Genomic DNA, 24,934 nt, shown 5'->3' on the forward strand with positions numbered 1-24,934 from the left:
ACATCACACTGGGGATTAGATTTCAGTGTCAAAATTTGGGGGAGCACAAACATTCAGACTGTAGCATCTCATTGCAAACTGTCTCTTTTCCTACCAACCGCTCTACGTTTATTTCCTCCTAAGACCAACCCTCCCCTACATCCTTCATTCCTTTCCCTTTTCTCTTTTTCTTAACCTAGGTTCTTCTCTTTTCTGTTTTGATTTCTTTTTTTTTTTTTTTTTTTTTTTTTTGAGACAGAGTCTTGCTTTGTTGCCCAGGCTAGAGTGAGTGCCGTGGCGTCAGCCTAGCTCACAGCAACCTCAAACTCCTGGGCTCAAGCGATCCTGCTGCCTCAGCCTCCCGAGTAGCTGGGACTACAGGCATGCGCCACCATGCCCGGCTAATTTTTTTATATATATATATCAGTTGGCCAATTAGTTTCTTTCTATTTATAGTAGAGACGGGGTCTCGCTCTTTCTCAGGCTGGTTTTGAACTCCTGACCTTGAGCAATCCGCCCGCCTCGGCCTCCCAGAGAGCTAGGATTACAGGCGTGAGCCACCGCGCCCGGCCTGTTTTGATTTCTTGACAGATCATCTTGGGCTCTCTCTCTAATTGACCTGTTGTCTGCCTTTTCCTGTCAGGTTCTCCCTCCCTTTCCTTTGAGTACCTAACTGTTTCCTTTCCTTGTTAGGAGTTACCTTCTCCCTGCTCTTTTCTTCCTGCTTGTATCTTGTCATACTTAGTACACTTCCTGTAGTTCATTTTTATTCTGCAGAGTTCCTGAAACCCAGCTCATTGTCTCCAGCTCTTCAATTAGGCAGGTATTTATAGGTTCTATTGTTTGTATTTATCCTCTTTGATTAGGGTCCCTAAGTTTGCCCCAGGCTACTGCCTCCAGGTGGTAAAGTGACTCCTTGGGCAGTTTACACAAACCTATTCTTTACCTTCTACTGTTTTATTTGAAGGCACTATCATGTTTTATTTTCCTTTCCTGAAACATACTTTGTGGTTGCATTGAATTCAGAAAGCTTCATGGGCCATCTGCCTTTGGTTCATGCTGTTTCTTTGGCTGCTGCTTATATCAGGTTGAGCAGTCTGTTTCCAAGTGAAAATCCCCTGGCATCATTTATTTTTCCCAGGTGATTTTGAGGGTAGGATTCTTTATCCCAACTGCTTAACCCATATGTCACTTACATTAGGCAAGTTAACACAGCATAAGATGGCTTTAGTCTAGTCACAGTGAGTCCCGCGTATTCCAAAAAGATTGCATGAGTTTTTTTTTAGCCTGGCCCTGCCCAAGTTGCTCATCAGGCCTGGCCCTCTTCCTCCTATTACCTTCACTAAAATAGGTCCAGTTTTATACCTTTTAGAGGCCCGTATCATGTTTCTCCTGCCAAGGATTGGGATTTGGTTTATTTGGACTTGAGTTCGTTCCAGTTGAACTAATCAGAATCTTGTCATCCCTAAACAGCTGTATATATTGTTTCCACAAAGCAAATCTCCTCCTAAAAAGGTCCTCTCATTGTTTTACCCACAGGAAAACTGAATATATTCTCTTTCTTCCCTGCATTTTGTTTTCTGTGTCTGCTATAAGTCCTACAAAGGGCAAAATAGACACACTAGCCTGAGTTTTAGAGTAGTACCTCCGTGGTCTGTCAGGCTGGATGAAGTCCTGGCTCTATTAGCTTTTCCCATTACGCATCTATCTCATTTTTCTTAGTCCCTTTTCCTCATCTATACAATGAGAGCCTAAGGTACTGATTTAATTTAGTTAGGTAAAATATTTTATACAGTGCTCTACTGGTTTATGTAAAATATGTAGCATGGTTCTTAGCACATAAAATGAGATTAACAGGTGGTTGTGATTGGTTTTTATTTCTCCTTCTCTCTTGGCCATAAGATTTATAGAACATTAGCACTAGGAGAGACCTTAGACCTCATCTGCTTTGATCCCATCACTCCAGGGACAGATGAGCAAACATATGCAGAGAGTGCATTTGAGCAATAACTTACTGAAAACATCCTATTGTTGAAACTCCCTAAATCAAAAGATCCCATAGCCACCTACACTAATATCTTCCAAAGACTAAACAACTCTACCGAGGTTAAAACACACACATACACTTTTATGTTGAAGAACATGTAAATGGAAAGTTGTTGGTAATACACTGGTAAGTCAATTCTAAGTTTTTACTCTCACTGTAAACAAAGACATTTTAAGACTAAAGGATAAACCTAGAACATATTATATTAAGTGAAATAAGCCAGGCACAGAAAGACAAATACCTCATGATTTTATTCATATGTGGAATCTAAAAAAAGTTGTTCTCATAGAAGTAGTACTAGAACAATGGTTCTCAGAGATTGGGAGGGGAAGGGGAAAGGGGAGTGGGTAGAGGGTGGTCAAAGTTACAATTAGAGAGGAGAAATAAGTTTGGGTGCTATATTGCACAGAAGGATAACTATAGTTAACAATAAGGTATTGTATATCTCAAAAGAGCTAGAAGAGAGGATTTTAAATGCTCCCACTACAAAGAAATGAGAAATGTTTGAGGTGATGGGTATGCTAATTACCCTGATTTGGTCATTATACAATGTATACATGTATTGAAGCATCACATTATACTCCATAAATATGTACAAATATTGTGTCAAATAATAATAATAATAAAAGAGAAACAAAACAAAAAGCTAAAGCATTAATTTGTAGGAAAATATGGTGGGAGAAAACAATCCAAACAAATTTCTTTATTCGTGACTTTATACATGGCAAACTAGTACAGTTGTTCCTTGGTATCTATGGGAGAATTGGCTCCAGGAACCCCCAAGGGTATCCAAATGTGCAGATGCTCAAATATTTGATAGAAAATAGCATAGTATTTGCATGTTTCCTACATACACCCTCCTGTATACTTTAAATCATCTCTAGATTTCTTATAATAATCCATTGCAATGCAAATGCTAGTGTATTAGTTTGGTGCAAAAGTAATTGCGGTTTTAGCATTGTTGAAATTTGCCATTTGATATTAGAATACACATTCTTATATAAATGTGGTTATGTTATACATAATTTTAATGTACATTTCTCGCTTTTTTTTTTGCTAATGATTTATAACTTGCCATTTATTCTATATTTATTTTAGATTATGGAAAGGATGTTAGATAAAAAGCAAATGTAAGCGATTTTCTTTTTTTTAAAAATGGAATTGGTCTTTTGTTTTTTCTTTTTTCTTTTAACATATTATTGGGGTACAAATGTTTAGGTTGTGTGCTCTGACTCAGGTGGGGCAAGGGGGAGCAATTTTCTGATTCAAATTCAAAATGGGTCCTAAAGTAACGGAGAAAATTCACAACATCAACAAGGCATTTGGCCCAGGAACTAACCACTGATGAACATACAGTCAGTGGTGGTTCAAGAAGTTTTGCAAAGGAGAAGAGAGCCTTGAAGATGAGGAGCGCGGTGGCCCACCATCGGAAGTTGACAGTGGCCAATTGAGGGTAATCATGGAAGCTGATCCTCTCACAACTACACCAGAAGTTGACTAAGAACTCAACGTCGACCATTGTATGGTCATTTGGCATTTGGGGCAAATTGGAAAGGTGAAAAAGCCCAATAAGTGTGTGCCTCATGAGCTGACCAATTAAAAATTAAAAATTCTATTGTTTTGAAGTGTTGTTTTCTCTTACTGTACACAACAATGAACCATTTCTCAATCGTCTTGTGACATGCAACCCAAAGTGGATTTTATATGACAACCAGTGATGACCAGCTCGGTGGTTGGACCGAGAAGAAGCTCCAAAGCACTTCCCAAAGCCAAACTTGCACCCAAAAAAGGTCATGGTCACTGTTTGGTGGTCTACTCCCGGTCTGATCCATTACAGCATTCTGATTCCCAGTGAAACCATTACATCTGAGAAGTATGCTCAGCAAATTTATGAGATGCAACGCAAACTGCTATGCCTGCAGCCAGCATTGGTCGGCAAAAAGGACCCAGTTCTTCTCCATGACTGCAGGTTGTACAACTAACACTTCAATAGTTCAATGAATTGGGCTGTGAAGTTTCGCCTCATCCAGGATTTTCACCTAACCTCTCTCCAACCAACTACCATTTCTTCAAGCATCTCGACAACTATTTGCAGGGAAAACGCTTTCACAACCAGCAGGATGCAGAAAAAGCTTTGCAAAAGTTCCTTGAATCTACAGGAATAAACAAACTTATTTTTCCTTGGTCTGAAACCACAAGTACTTTTGCACTAACCTTAATAAATAGTTTAGTTATACTGTATTGTTTTGAAAATAATGACAAAGAAAAAAAAGTCTGTACAAGTTTAGTACAGACACACTTATTCATTTATTTTCCAAATATTTTTGATCATCAGTTGGTTGGATCCATGGATGTGGAACACATGAATAGGGAGGATTGACTGTATAATAAAAGTGGTTAGGGGTCAAGATTATGACAAAGCAAGTGTGAATAATTATAGCATATATTATAAGGTTTTCATGATTTAAAATCTAAGGAGACTCGTTTATACTTGACATAAAAATTGCTGAATATTTATGTCAACTATTTTATGAATTTAATGGGTCACAAAACACCAATGTGTCAGCTGTAGGTAATAACTTTAATTGCTATAAAGAAACAGGTCCAGGAGACGTGTTGACCTGGGTTTACTTGCTATTTCCTTAAAATTTATGCTTTCAGATTGAATACTGGGTCCAATGCTTCATATTTTTGTCTGTTAGGAGAGAGGTAAGGGGAAGATAATATCAGAGATCCTGGAAAATTTTAAGACGTACATATTTTTACCAAGTTAGTATCGATTAGAATAGGAATGGAATTTATAATTGCAAATAGGCAGACAATGAAGCATATTTTCAAATAAAAATAAAAACCTTTTTTCTTTTAGCGGCCTTTGGCTCTGGGAGCTGATATTTGTATGTATTCTGCAACAAAATACATGAACGGTAAGATATGTACAGTCTCCTCTTTGGATGTTCTTTTCCCTGGATTAGTGAAAATAGCATAGGGCTGGACATTTTGATCTGTTTTCTTCTACTATTAAGCATGAATTTTTCTGTGATTCATTAAAAAGTAAAAAAATGCACTTGATTAAATGTAAGATTTAATTTATAGTAAACAAAACTATGCTCATGATTTATGAGAAGAGGATTAAAATTTACTATAAAGGATTGTGATTTCATCTTGTTGATATCAGAAAAAGAAATATTTAGTTCTTATATGATTTCTATTTTATTGTTTTAGGTATAGCTTATGCTTTTGTCAAATTGAATAAAGTTTATTTAAACTTATTTTATAGGGCTTTTTGCCACAGAGTTCTTTCAAGTCGAAGTCACATTTTAGAAATTGTAAAATAAAGAATAGAAATAAATTCTATTTATTTTTAACCTAAATGTTTTTGTTTTGTTTTAGGCCACAGTGACGTAGTAATGGGCTTAGTGTCTGTTAATTCTGAAAGCCTCCATGATAGGCTTCGTTTCTTACAGAACGGTAAGTATTAAAAAGTCCAGAATTATTCATATGCTCTCAGTAACTATATTTCACATTTGTATTCCCATTAAATATTGTGAAGTGATAGCATTCTAATAATATATGAGAAAATTAGGAATGGAGGGAAAAAACTTCTGATCTTCAGAGGAAAGTAGAAAGAATTGGGTTGTAAAAATATAATTATAGCATAGCAAGTCTTTATGCCATGACACAATGAGTAAAAATATAATTATAGCATAGCAAGTCTTTATGCCATGACACAATGAGTTTTGTTGTTTTCATATCTATGTTAATTTTAATCATAATTTGGAAAGCCTAAGTGAATTTTTAATTTTAAGACTTAATGGATTTTTTTTTTGTAAAAAATATTTGAAATGAGGGATTTCATACACTATACTTTTTATATTTGGAATGATGGTTAATTTTAAAGAGCACTTCAGGTATAAACTTATGTTTTTCTACAGATATCTAAAAACCATTTCCAGTTTATATTGTTTAGTTTATCTCAAGAGTGGATAAGGATTTAAGCATTACAATATGACAGATAAGATAAAAACATAATTAGGAATAAAAATATTATTTAGGAAATAGCTATTAACGTCACAAAAGGAGACACTGAGGAAGGAAACCAAAACTTACTGCTCAGAAAATACATTTTCATTTACAAAAAGTAGGAATAAGGTATGTATCCTGGAGGCATGTGAAATCCTTGGCAGTCCTAGACAAAGGATGAATGGAATGCTGGTAGAACATTCAGTAATAATTGCTGTTGAACTTGTATTTTTCTTTTTCAGAGAAATATAAGGTTAGACTATGTGCAGTATGTCATTTCATTAAAATCATAGAAAGGACTTTATATCTTCATATTTGAAAAGTTCATATGATTGTGTTTTTACTTCGTTTTTCAGATATTCATTTCTTCTATTTTGAAGTAAATTTCTCTAAGCATATTTTATGTTTCATTCTCTTTCTTCTGATGTGATATATGTGCCCCCAAAATTCAATCATTGAGCTGTGTAGCTGGGTCTCAGAGTCACTCTAATGAAAGAGAGAGACCAGAGAATTTTCTGGACCCCCCACCTTGCTTTCAGACTAACGCAAGATGTGTTCATTTTGCAGCTCTTGGAACAGTTCCATCTCCTGTTGACTGTTACCTCTGCAATCGAGGTCTGAAGACTCTGCAAGTCCGAATGGAGAAGCATTTCAAAAATGCAATGGCAGTTGCCCAGTTTCTGGAGTCAAATCCTAGGGTAGAAAAGGTTGTTTATCCTGGTATGTTAATTTGATTTCTAAGTAGATATGCCTATACTAGGATTTTAACAGTTATCCTGAGTGTCTTGGTTTTGTAACATTTATTTGTAAGTTAGAAATTTCATATGTATTTATGTTGGTCATTTATTTTTGAACACTGCCATGCATCCGTCTCTGTGGTGGGTCTAGTGGAAAGAAGATGGACATGATCTCTGTCCTTGTGTTGCCTAGAGTCTAGTAGATGCTTGGATATTAGAAATTAGTTTTATACGTTAGATGTTACTGTGGTGATAGTTTGAAGGGTTGTGTGCACCTATTGAAAGATTGCAACATTTTACTTTTCAGGTGATTTGTTTGTAATCTTGTCAGTCTGCTGTTCTGCACTAGCTCTAACTTCAGTGTGATAGAGCAGCGGTCCCCAAGTTTTTGGCACCAGGGCAAGCTTCATGGAAGACAGACCTTGCATGGCAGAGGTGGAGGTGGGAGTGGGAGGGCAGGAGTCAGGGGCAGGCGGGGCGGTTTAGGCGAGGAGGGGGAAGAGTGGTGGTTCCAGGATGACCCAAGCCCATGACATTCATTGTGCAGTCAAACCTCTTGGTCAATGACAATCTGCACTTGCAGCTGGTCCCCAGCAGCAACACCACCGCCATGGGGCCCCCCCAGATCCCCCCAGATCACACAAGCACCAGACTCTCACAGGGAGCAACATAGATCCCTGCATGCACAGTCCACAGTAGGGTTTGTGCTCCTCTGAGAATCCAATGCTCCTGATCTGACAGGAGGCGGAGTCCCCACAGTGATGCCAGAAATTTGCAGCAGCCTCAAACACAGATGAAGCCTTGCTCACTCGCATATACCCACCGCCCATACCCTGCCATGTGGCCTAGGCCTCCAACAGGCCACAGGTGGGCACCAGGGGGTTGGGGACTGCTCCGAGAGAGGTCTGTCCCGATGGAGATTTGATAATTTATGTGACAAAATTCCACTGAGGGTCTCTTACCTCCTTTTCGAATTCCCTCACGTCTTCTAGTGTCTAGAAATGTTCCTGTAGAATTAGTGGACGTACATGTTATTTGAATTTATTTTACCAGTCCTTTAACCTGGGGTGGTCTTAAGTAAATAGTATTTTTTAAAAAATTATTTTGAGGTTACTAGCCATGTGGTCTTGAGTATGCCGGAGAATTAAGACTGCCCTCTGTATGCAAGGAATTTAGATACACCAAGCAGAAACACCTGGGAGATGAAATGCCCTATTTGTTTTGTAGGTAAAGAGCTGTGATTTTTGCATATTTTGGATGGAGGGAGGGAGAAGAGTTTTGAGCTGTGCCCTGAAGAATGGGCAACATTTGTTAAAAGGACATGGACAAGACATTTCAGATTTATTCAACCTGTGTTTATTAAAAATAAAGTTGGCCCTGACAACTATATGCCAGGCTGTGCACTAGGAACTGGGACCCAATTATTATCAAATGAAATGGATTTGCCCCTATGGAACTAGTCTGGTGGATAAAACAGATATTAAGCAAGAAATTGCAGAAGGATATAATTAACAGGGGGAGTATAGGTTAAAGCAACAGCACGTGCAAAGGTTCTGACATGAAAGAGAGTGCAGTGGAGCTGGCATAAAGAAAGCTGGAGAAGGAACAAAAGATTAGTCAATAGGAAGCTGGATAGACAGAGGCCCACAAAAGTAGTCAGATGGGAGCATGCCATACAGCTCAATGTTTGTTTGCAGTTTCTTTAAGAGGACAGTGAAATTTCTCCCTCCTCATGATATGTTTGGCTCTCAACACTTTTATGCTTCCTTGTGATTTCAGGGCTGCCCTCTCATCCGCAGCATGAGTTGGCGAAGCGTCAGTGCACAGGTTGTACGGGGATGGTCACATTTTATATTAAGGGCGCTCTTCAACATGCTGAGACTTTCCTCAAGAGCCTAAAGGTAAGCTTTCAAAATAGCTTCTTAAATGGTAGAGGTAGGACCTCCTTATAGCAGTTCCTTATCTCTCACTTCTACCCAACGCAGATAATATTTTTGTACCTGCATGTCACATCCATAAACCTCTTTGTCGCAAAAACTACCCGGTTAGTCAAAGCCCTCCTGGTGTAACCCTAATTTAATACAATTATGAGAGTAATTTTTAAAACATTTGTAAAATTCAATGGCACTTAACACAAATACGAAAATTCAGTGGTTCAATTTCTTTCCATTTTCTGCTCTGCCAGTGAAGAGTTAAATGGATATATTTAATAAATGATACATATTAACAAGTAAGTTTATATATCTTGGTATACATTTAGACATTTTTTTGTTTAAATGGTAACCACAGAGCTAGGTCTCAAATATAATAATTTTGACATTTTAGAGCTCATGTTACCTATTACTGAAATATAGGGACAAATTAGGAAGAGGTAGGCATTTCACTTGGATCAGGTTTTAATGTTTTAAATAAAAGTTTAAACATAATATATCTACTTGGTGAAATCATTGTTATAGACTTTATTCTCATTTTTTTTCTCTGAGTTTATTGCCAGGGTCATTTTATTAAAAACATTTTTAGACTTTAACATTTTTATTTTACTAGAAGATCTTAATTCATGTTTTCTTTGCTATAGTTATTTACTCTGGCTGACAGCTTGGGAGGATGTGAAAGTCTTGCTGAGCTTCCGTAAGCATATTTATTTTTTTCTCTGTATTTCAAAGTTGGTATCAGCTTTAATGATTGTTTAGAAGAGGAGTATGGCAAATTCAGGGATATTTCATGATATTTAACAATAAGAATATCGTGGCACTAAGTAATCAGAATGGACTCTAAACCAGTGAGGATGGAGACCCTGATAAAATCTAATGGTGGGCTACTTATCAGTAAGCTGTGTCCTTCCAAAAGTTGATTTCTTTTTTGTTCTGCATCAGAGAGATTCTAGCAACAACTGTACTTTGTAATCTCTGACCTCTGATCCAGGGCCTATGTTCTATCCATTTGGCCTTGGAGGAGAGATTGGAGACTTTGTACTGGAAAGGCTGTTTTCAAGGCTCCTTGGGAAATAGAGAATGTGTCTCTGATGCAATTCTCAGATCCATTTGTTCTCTGTTCTGTGTGGGACAAACCTTTAGTAGCTTCATGTTGTCTACAAGGTAAGTCCAAACTCCAACTTGGTATTCCAGACCCTTCACAGTCTGATCCAATCAATTCATATAATGTTATCAAAGCAGTAGAGGATATTTAAACAGAAAGCAGCCTAAGATCATATAGTCCAACAGCATATTTTACAGATAAGGAAAAGAAGACGCAGAATATTTAGCTGATTTATTCAAATGTCACACATGAATATATTAGCAACTTAATTCTTGGCTCTGCATCAAAAACAGTGAGGAGAGGTACAAGGAGCATGATCTGGATTTGAGACCTGTTTCTACCAATTACTTACTTTACCATGAAGCTACCATTTTTTTAATTCATAAAATGAGATTAATAATGATGATCATTTATTGACTACCTGTCCCACCAAACATTCCTGAGTTTTTATGTTGGCTTTACTGTATGCTGCTATGATAATATATTATAATTATGACAGGGGTCAGTCAACATCATTACCTAATAAATGTCAACTGTATTAAATGCACATGGTATGTTTCTGTGGTTTCATTATCATAAACATTTATGGAATTATTTGTCTTGGCAGCATTGTGTCGAGGAATGTCAGAGATTACCAAAATTTAGGCATATTTTCTGCTTTCTCATAGTAGTATATTCTTAGGTGGAGAGTCAGGTAATATTGCACAGTTAAAATATATGATGCCCAAATAATGACTTGAAGTAATTCATGTAACGTAGGTAGCTTTTTTGTTAGTCTTTCCAGGAGATGCCTGCTAGTAAGTCTTGATGCACAAGAGGGCAGACTAACCATATATAAAATTGGTTTATTTTTCACAGAAGGAAATATATATTACTTTCAGGCTCTCTTCTTAAAAATAGACCTCTCCCAATTATTTAGGGATTTGGGTTAAAGTTGCATGGCCCTCAGACACTCCAGCTTGGTTTATCACCCTGTTGCTGGTGGATGAATGGATTTAGGTCAGGACTTGTCTGTTGTATCAGCCTTCACTCTGTGGCCTCAACTCTGCTGCAACTAGATCAGCATTGCAATAAGAGAGGGAGAAAGTGGAGCCAATATGTATTGGCTTAGTCTCCCAGCCTAACAAAACATTAACTCTGTGACCTGAGTAAAATTACTTATCTTCTCTAAGTCTCAATTTTCTCAGTTGCAAAATGTGGACAACACTGTATCTAGCTCTTAGGATTGTTATGAGAACATGGGGGGAAAATGTCAAGGCCTTGGTTCATACTAAATACCCAATAAATATTAACTACTACTATGAATTATTATTTTTTATTTGGTATCTACTACAATTCAGGCACTTATAAGTGCTTTATATAGGTTCCTTGCAAAATGTGGACAACATTGTATGTAGCTCTTAGGATTGTTGTGAGAATGTGGGGAAAAAATATCAAAGCTTTGATTCATACTAAATACCCAATATATATTAACTACTACTATGAATTATTATTTTTTATTTGGCATCTACTACAATTCGGGTACTCATGAGTGCTTTATATAGGTTCCTTTAATGCCTGTGACAAACTTTTAAGATAGGTGTTATACCAAATTTTTATCCATTTTTTTAAAAAATGAATTAATGCACACAAATCACCTAGCAGAATACTTGCCTCATCGTAAGCACCCAGCAGGTGCTATCTATTAATTTTTTAGAACAGGAGATAGGCACCGAGGATAGGTGGTAACTTTTACGAGTGCACAGAGCCAGTATGTGGGGGGCTGAAATTCATACTCCAGTGTACTGGTCTCTGAAGCCTGAGTTCTTACTTCTACATGTATACTCTCTTGTAAGGAATTAAGAGCCTGCCAGGGTAGAACATTTTAGGGAGGATGTTTGTGTGTAGAAACTTGATTAGAGTAATAAAGGAAGATATCCATTTACTCAGACCACAAGTGAGATTTTCTTTCCATGGGTCTGAAGTAAGATATGGGAAAGCAGCTTAGGCGTTGGTTTTGTTGGTTTTTCTGGTGGTGTGCAGGGAAGCGAAGAGTGTTAGTTGCGATATACATATTGGGGGTAAGTAAGACTATAAGCCTCTCCTCCGTTATGCCTCAGCCCACAGAGATTTCTCCCTTCCCTGAACTCTGGCAGTCTTTTTGTCTATAATTGTTTGGCATTCTCTGTAGACCATTTTGTTTTGTGAATTGTCATGGTCTCTAGCTGTTGCTTTGTTGCCCAGGGTAAAGAAAATATCTCATTCTTCTTGGTTTCCCAATTCTTACTACAGTGCATGACACATAATAAGTGCTTTATCCTTACACATGTTGATAATGGCTTTGAGTTATTCAATAGTTTGGCAAATTCTTGAAGGGCTCTATGCCATGGGTTATATGCTGGAGTTCTTGATGCTCAGTGGTTGCTAGTAGGGCTCCTGGTTTGTCTTTCCCTGATGTGCCCGACAAGTGCCAGTTCCTGATTGATCCAATGATCCAGAGAAAGTTAATTCTGGCAGGCTTTTGGTCCAATGGGCCTTTTGTAAGTAGCTGTCCAGCAGGTTGGTCACAGGACATGTCACTTCTGGTCAAAGCTTCATTCAGGGAGGTGTTGAAACCTACGCACTGGAGGCTGTCCCTGTCCCTCCTACATGGGCGTGCTTGGTAGGGACCTACCGTGTCTAGAGCTACTATACCTTATCAATGGTATAAACAGGATTTTTAAAAATCTTGGTTTTCACTTAAAATCATGATTAGAAAAGATAAATTTCATGATTTTTCTCTCTCTCTCTCTCTCTCTCTCTCTCTCTTTTTGCCTGTGAAAAATTATACGGGTATGAAAAAGTTGATATATGGGGAAATATGCCTCCACTGTCACAACATAGTGATCACATATTTGCTCATGTCTCCTTCCAGGACTATCATGACCCACGCATCAGTGCCTAAGAAGGACAAAGATGCCCTTGGAATTAGTGACACAATGATTCGCCTCTCTGTGGGCTTAGAGGATGAAAAAGATCTCCTGGAAGATCTAGATCAAGCACTGAAGGCAGCAGTAAGTGTGATTATTTTTTGTGTGTGTGTTTCATCTTGGGCGTGGGGATCAGTGTGTTTATAAAGAGTGGTGTCACTGTGAACACTAAAGGTTTTCTCTTCCTGCAATGGACTGTGTGTAAACATACGAGGAACTCAGTTGAAGTAAAGATTTAAAGGATGGTAGTATTCAGAAAAGATTTCCTTACCTTGGGGAGGTAAAGGTTTTGCCTACAGGTTTAATAACATATTTTTCCTGTGTCTTGTTATTACAGCACCCTCTGGGTGGAAGTCGCAACTAGTATTCCAGAAGTGCCTTTACAAGCTGCTTCCTGAGAAGATCAAATCTTCTGAATAATTTAATGGATGATTAATGAGCTTTCACAAAATTGTCAAGCCAAATGTTAAGGCATCTCATTACCTTTCAGAACTGTAACTTTCCAGGGATCATCCCTGTTAGAAACAGTTTTCTACATATTTTATAATTGACACATCAATTCTATTAATATCTTTTTGTTGATTTTGCTACACTTTTGGCTCTGGAGGTGGTGAGACTTGTGCTGCTTTTTTGGGATCATGTTCTTTTTTCATAGTCTAAGACTTATTTTGATCATGTTTCCAATATAATGGTAATTAATTTTTGATGTTTCATGAAGAATTCAAATTATTAAATGAATATTCTTAAATCATGTGTGATTTTTGCATATTGTTGAAAAGAGCATTGAAGGCAATGGTTTACACTTAATTATCATAAGCCAAAAATCAAATACTTGAAAAATCTACTCTGAAATCCTACTGATTTAAGGTATTGTACTTAATATATTTTAAGAAATAAATCTAATTATCAAATGCATCCCATTGTGACATTCCTATCTTATGCTGCATTAATGTGTATTCCTGGGTCCTTTTAATTCCCAACACTGCTTTTGAGTTTTCAGCCTCTTATGTTAAGTTTTATAAATTCAATTAAATAACCATCATTCCGAAATCTTAGTGTTTGCAGTTTGATTATAAATTCTATACATGGCAGGTGAAAGGCCACCTTTATACAGAGAAATATTACTTTCTGTATTTTTGTCTGAAATAGTAAATTTGTTGAGTTTGAAGGAAGACATGTTTAAAAATAGAATATTTTATAATTAAATGCATAGTCAGGAGTTATCATCAATAAGGCATAAGTCAAATACAGATGATCCCTGGGTTACAGATGAGATGTGTTCTTGAGAATGTCTTTAGGTAGATTTGTCTATAACTCAGATCCCTGATGAACACCACATATACAGTAATAATGCTAACCACAATAATACTATAATGGCTCATATGGGGTAATAATATAGTGTAATACTGTGATAATAATATCTCTATACTGTAATAATAAGTTACAGAATCTATTGAGTTCTTTCTTTTAATTCAGACAAACAAAACAAAAGCAAACTCATGCAAAAAGTTTAGATAGGAGACAGGAGAAATTTCAAAAAATATATTAAAGGTTAACACTCACCTAAGGTTGGATCAACATTGGGCTAATAGGAATGTTATGCTTATTTTGATATTCTAGCCAAATCAATAATTACCTTTCCATTTCAATAATTAATATACTATGCTACTGAGTTATAATTGATGCTTTCATTGGAGCACAGCCTTTCACACTTCATTATTCTTACTTTATCCTTTATAGTTTTTCTGATAGTCCAGCAGCTGAAGCCGAATGCTTTCACAAGAAATGATGGGGTCTGACTTTTCTCTGGATGCTTATTTCTACTTTTGTTTGCATAGTAATCACCTTTCTCTTTACTGCAAGCTCACCTGGACTTGCAGTGCACTTTCGTTTGGGGGCATGATAATAAGGGTAAACACAGACTCACAAAGTAGCATAAAAAAGTTAAGAAGAAAGTGATGCCACGTGTAAGCAACCCTATAAACAATGAGAACAGCCCCTAGCTAAAGATGCTGCCCCAAAGAACAAAATACGCCATGTCAGTTTGTTTACATGCATGAAAGAAACTAGTTCCCGAACTGTTAATTTAATGGTTTACATGCATGGAAGAAATTGGTTCCCAAATTTAATTATTTAATTATAAATTATCCATATGAGGACCCTTGGGAGCCCATTCATAAGTATGGAACATCATAAGTCAGGTCATCTGTAACCTGGGGTCCGACTGTAATTAGATTTTTAAAATTGTTTTTGTACTGAAGGTTTTCTGTCTTGTATCTGTTTCAGTGAAAAGGGTATCACAGAACCTGATGAATAATAGTGCTGAGTCGGAGGAGAATATGTAAGATTACACATTCTTCTGTATTGTCCACAACATGAATTACATGTGTAGGATCTATAAATAATGACTCTAGAGGCAGGAGCATTTTGAGGCAGGTTTTATCCCAATATGGTTTCTGGCAGATCTGATTTCTTGCCATCTCAGCACCTTAGGGCTGTGGAAATAAATTGAAGCCTATGCAAATGAGAAAAGCAAAGGCTATATATTCTGGGCTTACTATATAGAAAGAGAGTAAGCCTCCATCACCTGTGTTTTGGCAGTGACTCAAAGGCAGGGAGATCGGTGGAAAAGCTTTATAGGGGAAAGTAGGGGAGGCTTCAGGCCTGCCCTGCTTGGAGGCTGTTGGCATGGAGAAGCTAGACACAGGCTAGCTAGCAGTAAGGCACGCTGTGTCATTGGCTGGCGCTGCATGTTTGGCATTTTCTGGTTGGTCCTAAGTTGGAAGCAGGGACAAAAGTCAGGGCAGCTGTCAGTCATTAATAACTTCCTGGCCATTGTTGCACAAGTTATTGTTTAGCTTCCCGATTGTCAGAGATAGCAGTCTGACTTCTTGCCATTCTGGTTTATAGCAGGTTAACCTCCTGGGTTGTTTATTGTCAGTAAGGATGTTGATTTCTTGCTGCAGGTTGTGAGTCAAAGTTCTATTTTTACATATGGTTTTGCCATTGTTTATATATTCAGTCTCTGAAGGCTTCTGGAGATCAATAAGTAATTAATATGGTGTTAGTCAAGGGTTATGCAGACTAACAGAACTAATAGGTTGTGTGTCTGTGTGTCTGTGTGTGTGTGTGTGTTTAGAGAATGGGAGAGAGAGAGAGAGAAAGAGATATTTAAAAAATGGCTGATGCAATTCTGAGGGCTAGCTGGTCTAAAATCTATGGCGCAGGCTGGTAGACTGCAGATTGGCCTAAGAACTATTGTAGTCTTGAGTCTGAAATCTGCAGGGTAGAGCAGCAAGCTGAAAATACAGGCAGGGATTCTGTGTTGCAGTTCTGAGTTAGGATTGCTTTTCTTTAGGGAAACCAGTCTTTGCTCTTATGGCCTGCAACTGATTGGATGAGGCTCGCCCACATTATAGAAGTTTAACCTCCATTGCTCAAAGTCTACTTATTTAAATATCAATCACATATAAAAAATACGTTTACAGTAACAACTAAACTGGTGTTTAACCAAATGACTGTGCACCACAGTTAACACATAAAACTAACCACCACAACCATGTTCTAGGCTCTGGGCTTCACTGCCTGAGAAAGTAGCATTACAGTTATTATTGTTTATGAGATTTATTCACAGCTTTTGGTTATCTGCAACTATGTCTGTCTCTGTTAATGTGGTTCATACTGAGATGATGATTCAGTGTTAAAACACTTTGTCCTGCCCCCTTCATAGTCTGTCTGGCTTTGTACAGGGGAACATAGCTGGGCAGCCACATTCCGGTCAGGTTAGGTCAGCCTTTCAGGATACTACTTTCACCTAGTTGCTTTATAAGGCACATATGCAAAATTCGATTCTTCCATTGTGTTCACTATATTCAGTTTGAGATTCTGAGAGTGAGATTAGTACCTCACACCAAAGTCAGTGGGCACTATCTTAAGTATGCAAACGGCATTGTGTTTGCATTTTATCTTGTTAGATGACATTCAAGACAAAACCTTATTATAAAGACTATAATGTGTTAACTAACATTTGCTTGTAACTCAATTTGTTCATGTATTTGTACCTGAGAGCTTATTCATAACTGACTTCTGGCTCTTTCAGTTTGTATCATAAAACAAGGGGAACTTATTCTTTTACTGTCCTTGCAGTGTATTTTTTTTTCAGTTTTTCAGTGAATTCTATTATAGGTGAGATGTGTAAGATGGTCCATTATTGGAATTTTGTGCCAAAAAATACCAGCTCTGAGATATGACAGGTAAATAAGAAAGTAACAATAAAATCTGGAATATCTTTGAGAAATTAAGACATCCCTTTTAACAACTGAGTTGCCTTAAATGAAATGATTCCACAGAGGAGCCAGGAAATAGCCTGGAACTACAAATTTATTTTGTGCAAAGATGGAAATCTTAATAGTATTTTTGTAAAGTGAGAATGACATGATGACTTAATTACTCACATGGACCTGAAGAAAATTTCAGAAAAATAAATAAAGCTTGTAATTCATGTTAGGGGAGCACTAAAGGGAATGCAATGCTTCATAATAAATTGCTTAAGGAGGCCAATACTGAAAGAAATACAAAAGGTGGTAAAGATGATCGAAACAAATGCCATCGAGGAGTAACAAAAGCATTACTCAAAATAAGGTAATTTCTCTTAGGAGTTATTAAAAGGCAAGTAATAGAAGAAAAAGAATTTCCATTTCTACAGCTAAGGAAACCCTGATTTCATTTACTTCATAATACTATACAAACGTACTTAGGAAAAAACAAAAAATGAAATTGCTTTTGATATAGAAATTGAAGATCGCTATATTTCTTTTTTAAAAAAATAAACCCATTTAATTCAACATTGACTTATTGCTCACAAAATACATTTAAATTTGTTCCAGTAAAAACTGTCAGATATCGCAAACATTCCTTGTGTTTTCAATAGTGTGCCTTAAATACAGTACATATAGCAAAGCACTGGGGATTAGAGACTTCTGACTTCATTACTATTTTTATAATACTTTACATCTCAGTTTTTTCATTTAGCAAAAGATCATTTATTACTTCAGTCACTCTCCCATGTACCTGTTGAATTAGAAGGGATAAGAATAATCTATCCTCTCCAGAGAAAGAGAGGAAGGTTCAGAGGGGTTATGAGACCATTGAACATCACTAGGATCCCAAAAATAAGTGACAAGAGCCTGGGCCAGAATCCTAGTATTCAGACCTCTTATTTCTTTGTATTAGTGCACTGTTGTTAGTCCAGCATGAATCATTCTCAAACAGATTAGCATGTCACCCTTTTGAAACTGCAAGAGTTGTTATTATGTGATCAAAGCATCATAATGCAAACCCTAGTCTTCAGTTGGCAAAGACAATAGGGTGTTGACTTTGTAATATAAGTTGGACATACATATTAGTCATATAGCTTATTTTATTTTGAATGAAAAGCTGAGCAAAGTCTAGCCTTGGCATGCCCCTCAGGGGATGGACTTTGAAATAAATGCACTTCAGAGTTGAGGACAAGGGGACTGTTTTATTATGCCCCGTATTATTCAGTCATTACTTATCGACTGGAGATGGGGAGGGGCAGGGAAGCATTGGTGAGTTCTGTGGTGAAGTGGCTCTTATCAGCCACTTCCCTTTATCAGAGGGAAAAGGAGGTCTTTGTATAGGTTTCCATTAAAGAAAAGTAGAAATCAGACTTTCTGAGTTCAAAAGCCAGCTCAGGTGCTTACTAGCTAGTTGACCTTGATTTGAGCATCTTTAAACTATCTAAGCTTCAATACTCTTCCTCATAGGAAAGAGGAAGGTAATAATAATTGCTGATATAATGCATGTAAGTATATGTATGCATTAGGTGCTCAGTAATTGTTAGCTTTCTCTATGGCTTAGTGTATGCCTTTGAGTTCTCTCTAAATATAGACAGTGTTTTGAATATTGGAATCATGGCAAATAAAACTGTCCATTCAACTCTTGCTGTGGTTTAGAATATTCTGTTGTTGTCACTAAGTAAAAGACTAGTTATCATGGGCTGTAACAACTTCTTGATTTGTCTTTTTAGAGCCAGCTTCATACACCACCACTACCCCAAATCCTCCCAAACATGATTTCCAAGTTAAAATTCTAAAAATTTTCCTTTAGTCTTATCACTCTCCAACAACTCTGAAATCTTGAATGAGTCAAAATGATCCATTTAATAGACTATAGAAAGTACTCATCCTGGCATTCAAGACCTTCACCATGTGGCCTTCCAGGATGGCTACTCACACTGTCCATACTGGACACATGGCCCTTCCCTCTTTGCCCTGGGTGTCTGTCTGCCTCCATTTTCCTCATTCTTCTCCTTTCATCAAGTATGCCACCAACCCCACGAACCCTCATTTGTCTGCTGAAATGTTGCTCATATTAGTTCTCTATTGCTGCTAAAACAAATTACCCCATCTTAGTGGTTTAAAGAACTAATATTTGTTATCTTATAGCTCCGTAGATTGGAATTCTGCCACAGTCTCACTGGGCCAAAATTAAGATGTGTCAAACAAACAAACAAAAAAACCCAATATTGATGTTTCAGGGAGCATGCCACTTAATCGTTGAATAGTAAACATTGGGTGTTTTGAGAAACATTTTCTGTTTCATGCCACTTGTTGTGAATAACAAGAGTGCTTTATTTGACTCTTGAACCTTAAGGTTAAAGTCCAAGCCCTTCAACTTACAATTAAATACCTAAAGTAAAAAAAAGGATTAAAAGAAGAATGTCCAAGCCTTATTATTCTTTATTATATTGCTTTTAGTTGTATTTTATCGGTGACTGAGAGAGTTCCTTATATATCTAACTTGTTTATACCTGTAAGGAACAAACATTTCTTAATACAATGTTCTTTCCATTTTATCTGATTCTCTTCTGCCTCAGGTACCAATGAGTACTTCAGGAAGGTGGCATCTAAATTTGGATTAAAGATTTCTTTTGTTGATTGTTCCAAAACGAAATTGCTAGAGGCAGCAATTACACCAGAAACCAAGGTAACACTACTAGCTTTCGGTTTTGCCTGTTTTTCTTGTGATTTTTTTTTCATTATTTCTGTTTACCAGAGGATATAATTTAAATTGTATCAAAGAATAAATTGTATTGGAAGTCACTGGAAATATCAAAAGATTAAGATAAACCTGGTATCTCCCAGGTATTATAGCATAGTGTTTAGGTACATAAATTCTGGAGTGGAACTCAAATTCTAATTCTGTATTATAATTGGTGTATTATCTCAGACAAATTATTTAACCAAAGTCTTAATTTCTTCATTTACAAAATGGGGATAATTGTACCTGCTTTTTAGAAAGGTGATTGTGAGAATTAAATGAGATAATGCATATGAAATGCTTAGTACTATACCAACATACATGATAATTGCTAAAAAATCTCTATGCAACAGTACACAATTCTCAACTGCATTATCAAGCCTGGTTTTGATAAAAGAAGTCATCATAGAGGTTGAATTATAGAAAAGGAGACTGCCAAATCCCAAAACTCTAAGTATGGTGTTTTTTTCTCCTGCTATAAGAGATACTGCTGCAAATATTAATGATAGTTGGAAGTAGAGAATGGGACACAAGCAATATTTTGCCTCCATCCTGGGACGCTTATATGCTTCAGGAAGGTAGTTTGCTCCTGAGTGAATGGCGTATGTGATATTCTTTCTTGTGACTTCATTTAAATTATAAAGAACCAGTGTCTTTTATAAGTCAACCTATTCCACATTATGACTAGAGATTAAAAGGTTAGAATTGTACCCAAGATTATGTTACAGTGAATGCTAAAAGAATGAACATGTTTTCATGTACAAATAGTTACTTTGCAGATTAACAAAGCTTTTGGTGATGGATTGTTTTCAAAAGAACTTTTTTTTATCTTGCTTGAGAGAAGGGACACATTAAAATAGCTGGTCTAGTCTTTCTCAGGGATGAAAACAAATTGTAAGAATATTCAGTCTTGTGAACAGAACTTAATATAGTGCCTCTTTACTGGCTTGGTATTTTGTCTGCCAAAATATCAGGCTGATCATTTGTAGTAGAATTTTTAAGCCTATGTAAAATCTACTTTGTATTTATATACTTATTTTTAATTTTAATTTTTTAATTATTACTAGGAATAATAATGCTTACCAGGAATAGTTTTTATAAATCCTTTAAATATATCAAGATTTTTGTAGAATATGAATTATTTTAACCACCTTACCTTTTTGAAACATAGTAAAACTCTCAAATAGAAGGAGTAGTAAATCAGATCTCTTGCCCATTTAAATAATAGGTAATAAAAAAAGTCATTAGTCCTTTGAAAAAGAAATCTGTAGATAATGTAATTCAATACAGTGGCATCTTGTTCAATAAATAAAACTCTCTTCCTTAGTCGTTTCAATAACTGTCAAGCATCTACCATCTACTCATGCCTGAGTTGTGTTAGACTTTGAGATATATGGATAAATATTCTATTGTCTCTTTTTAAAGTGAGCTATAATCAGGTTTCCTGTCACTTTTCTCCTTCAGTCTAAAGCCGATGCTCTTCTAAAAGCCGGAGGTACTTATTTTATACTTTCTAGTGCACCTGGCATTACTTAAGTTCATATTAAAGATATTTTTTGGCCTAATAGGGCGAATTCTTTTTAATGAAAATTATAGGATGTATTCTTACACAACCTATGTTATTCATCTTTGAGAACAAAATTTCTAGACATTGTGCTATGTATGTTTTTGGAAAATAATTAGAATAGTTAACTTTAGCACTTTTTTGCTTATGCACACATAATCTCATTTGATACTTAAAACAACCCTGTAAGTATTACCAACACCATTATATAGATGAAGAGGAAAGTTACCTAGCTATGACCTCTCAGAAATTTGTAGAAGTAAGGATTAGATTTAAACTTTTCAACTTCATCATCTCTGCATTTCCATTATATAAAGTAGCCTTCCAGATTGTTGCAATATATGAGATGTATGTTGAAGTATATTTTCATAAACTATTATTATTTACTGAATGATTTTAGCTTGTTTGGGTTGAAACCCTCACAAACCCCAGCCTGAAGATGATTGACATTGAAGCCTGTGCACGTATTGTCCATAAGCATGGAGACATTATTTTGGTTGTGGATAACACTTTTATGTCAGCATATTTCCAGGTAAATGAAAAAAACATTTTTGGCAGAATTGGTAGACCAAACATAACTATAAATAGAAAAGGAAGGACTTACATCAACATCATGATCTAACTCATGAAATTTAATCATAATTGTTTATCAAACAAAAAATTACATTTGGACCTTTTCTAATATTAGTTAATATCCTTTCAAAATTATGTTAATGTCTTATGTGGTTCTTTGTGGTTTTTAAATGTAGTGTCAATGAAAACTTTCTGGTTCTCTTAGGATGTGTGAACTCTGCAGACATGGCCTCATGTGATTGTATCTGCCATTCCTTTATGCATACTAGGGACTTCACTGCTTATGTCTTGGTTACAAATCAGGCATAGTATTATTAGTCACATCTCATGTGTTTTTATATATATTATAAAAGAAAGGCTATATTCAATGGTATCTCACTATATGTCAAGCACATATTTCTCCAGTTCTTTTCTTTCTTTCTAGTTTTTCTTCCCTTTCTAGCACCTGATAGACTATACCTAGACCTCTGTATCTTAAACTTATTTGTATTATGCATTGCTACTTCATTTGTTTTACATTATACCTATATTTACATTTACATAAACATATTGCTCTTTTATTAGTCGTTTTGGGCTCCTATAACAAAAATACCATAAACTGGGTAGCTTATAAACAGAAATTTATCTCTTACAGTTTTGGAAGCTGGGAAGTCCCAGATCAAGGCAACAGCAGGTTTAGTGTCTGCCGAGGGCCTGTTTTCTGGTTTTGGATGACGCTTTCTTGCTGTGTTCTCACATGGTGGAAGAAACAAGGCAGGTTTCTGGGTTTCATTTATAATGGTATTAATCCCATTTCTGAGGGGTGTAACCCATATGACCTAATCATGTCACAAAGCCTTCAACTCGTAAAAACATCAGACTGGGGATTAGATTTCAGTGTCTGAATTTGGGGGAGCACAAACATTCAGCATCTCCCTTTAAACTGTCTCCTTTCCTGCCTACCTCCCTGCATTTGTTTTCTCTTAAGACCAACCCTCCCCTACATCCTTCATTCCTTTCCTTTTTTCTCTGTTTTTAACCTAGGTTCTTCTCTTTTCTGTTTTTCTTTTCTTGGCAGATCATCTTGGGCTCTCTCTCTAATTGACCTGTTATCTGCCTTTTCCCTCTGTTTTTTCTTCCCTTTCCTCTGAGTACCTAATCTGTTTCCCTTCCTTGTTAGGAGTTACCTTCTCCCTGTTCTTTTCTTCTTGCTTGTATCTTGTCATATTTAGTACACTTCCTGTAGTTCATATTTATTCCGTAGAGTTCCTGAAACCCAGCTCATTGTCTCCACCTCTTCAATCAGGCAAGTATTAATAGGTTCTATTGTTTATATTTATCCCCTTTGATTTGGGACCCTAAAGCTGACCCAGGCTGCTGCCTCCATGTGGTAGAGTGACTTCTTTGGCAGTTTACATAAACCTATTCTTTACCCTCTTCTGTTTTATTTGAAGGTGCTATCATGTTTTATTTTCCTTTCCTAAAACACAGTGCCTGGCTACAATGAATTCAGAAAGCTTCATGGGCCATCTGCCTTCGGCTCATGCTATATTTGGCTACAGGTTGTATCAGGTCCAGCAATCTGTTTCCAAGTGAAAATCCCGACATCATTTATTTTTCCCAGGTAAATTTGAGGGTAGGATTCTTTATCCCAACTCCTTAGCCCATATGCCATTTATATTAGGCAAGTTGACACAGTTTAGGATGACTTTAGTCTGGTCACAGTGACTCCTGTGTATTCCCCAAAAGATTGCATGAATTTTTTTAGTCTGGCCCCACCCCGACTAAAAAAATCAGGCCTGGCCCTCTTCCTCCTATTACCTTCACTAAAATAGGTTCACTTTTTCTGCCTTTTAGAGGCCCATATCATGTTCCTCATGCCAAGGATTAGAATTTGGTTTATTTGGACCTGAGTTCATTCCAGTTGAATTAATCAGAATTCTATCGTCCCTAGACAGCCATATATATTGGTCCCACAAAGCAAATCTCCTCCTAAAAAGGTCGTCTCATTGTCTTACCATCTGGAAAACTGAATATATTTTATTTCTTCCTTGCATTTTGTTTTCTGTGTCTGCTGTAAGTCCCACAAATGGCAAAATGGATACAGCAACCTGAAGTTTCAGAGAGTGTCTCGAGTCTGGCAGGCTGGATGTGAGTCCTAGCTCTATTAGTTTTTCATATTAGGGATCTATCTCATTTTTCTTTGTCCCTTTTCCACATCTATACTATGAGAGCCTAAGGTACTGATTTTATTTAGTTAGGTAAAATATTTTGTACAGTGCTTTACTGGTTTATGTAAAATATGGTTCTTTGAACATAAAATCAGATTAACAGATGTTAGTGATTGGGTTTTATTTTTCCTTCTCTTTTGGCCATAGAGTTTACAGACATTAACCCTAGAAGAGATCTTAGACCTCATCTGCTTTGATGCCATCACTCTAGCAAAAGATGAGAAATCACATATGCAGAGAGTGCTTTGGGCAATAACTTACTTAAAACAACCTGTTTTGATACACCCTAATTGAAAGGTTCCATCGCCACCTACACTATTATCTTCCAAAGACAAAACAACTCTAGTGAGGATAAAACACAAACATATACTTTTATGTTGAAGAACATAGAAATGTAAAGTTGTTGATAATACATTAGTAAGTCAATTATAAGTTTTTACTTTCACTGTGAACAAAAACATTTTAAGACTGAAGGATAAACCCTGAAGATACTATGTTAAGCATAAGCCAGGCACAGAAAGGCAGATACCTCTTATTCTTATGTGAAATCTAAAAAAAGTTGATCTCATAGAAGTAGTGACTAAAGCAATGATTCTCAGAGACTGGGAGGGGAAGGGGTAAGGGGTAGTGATGGGAGGGTTGTCAAAGTTATAATTAGAGAGGAGGAGTGAGGAGGGGTAATTTTGGGTGCTCTATTTCACAGAAGGATAACTATTTAGCAACAATGTATTATATATCTCATAGAGGTAAAAGAGAGG

At 36.6% G+C, this 24,934-nt stretch overlaps 1 protein-coding gene across 1 annotated transcript in view; it reads left to right on the forward strand.

Annotated features, from left to right (window-relative positions):
• Window positions 1-22,952, forward strand: part of LOC105884239 (cystathionine gamma-lyase) — a 35,502-nt gene extending 12,550 nt beyond the window's left edge. The window contains exons 6-12 of the mRNA XM_012787958.3: window positions 4,893-4,950; window positions 5,417-5,494; window positions 6,614-6,766; window positions 8,563-8,684; window positions 9,359-9,411; window positions 12,713-12,851; window positions 13,105-22,952. Of these exons, the coding sequence (XP_012643412.2) occupies window positions 4,893-4,950; window positions 5,417-5,494; window positions 6,614-6,766; window positions 8,563-8,684; window positions 9,359-9,411; window positions 12,713-12,851; window positions 13,105-13,131 (630 nt within the window). The 3' untranslated portion in view covers window positions 13,132-22,952. The remainder of the gene's footprint in view (window positions 1-4,892; window positions 4,951-5,416; window positions 5,495-6,613; window positions 6,767-8,562; window positions 8,685-9,358; window positions 9,412-12,712; window positions 12,852-13,104) is intronic.
• The last annotated feature ends 1,982 nt before the right edge of the window (window positions 22,953-24,934 follow it).

This window comes from Microcebus murinus, chromosome 2 (genome assembly GCF_040939455.1).
Source record: "Microcebus murinus isolate Inina chromosome 2, M.murinus_Inina_mat1.0, whole genome shotgun sequence".
Classification (NCBI taxonomy): Eukaryota; Metazoa; Chordata; class Mammalia; order Primates; family Cheirogaleidae; genus Microcebus; species Microcebus murinus.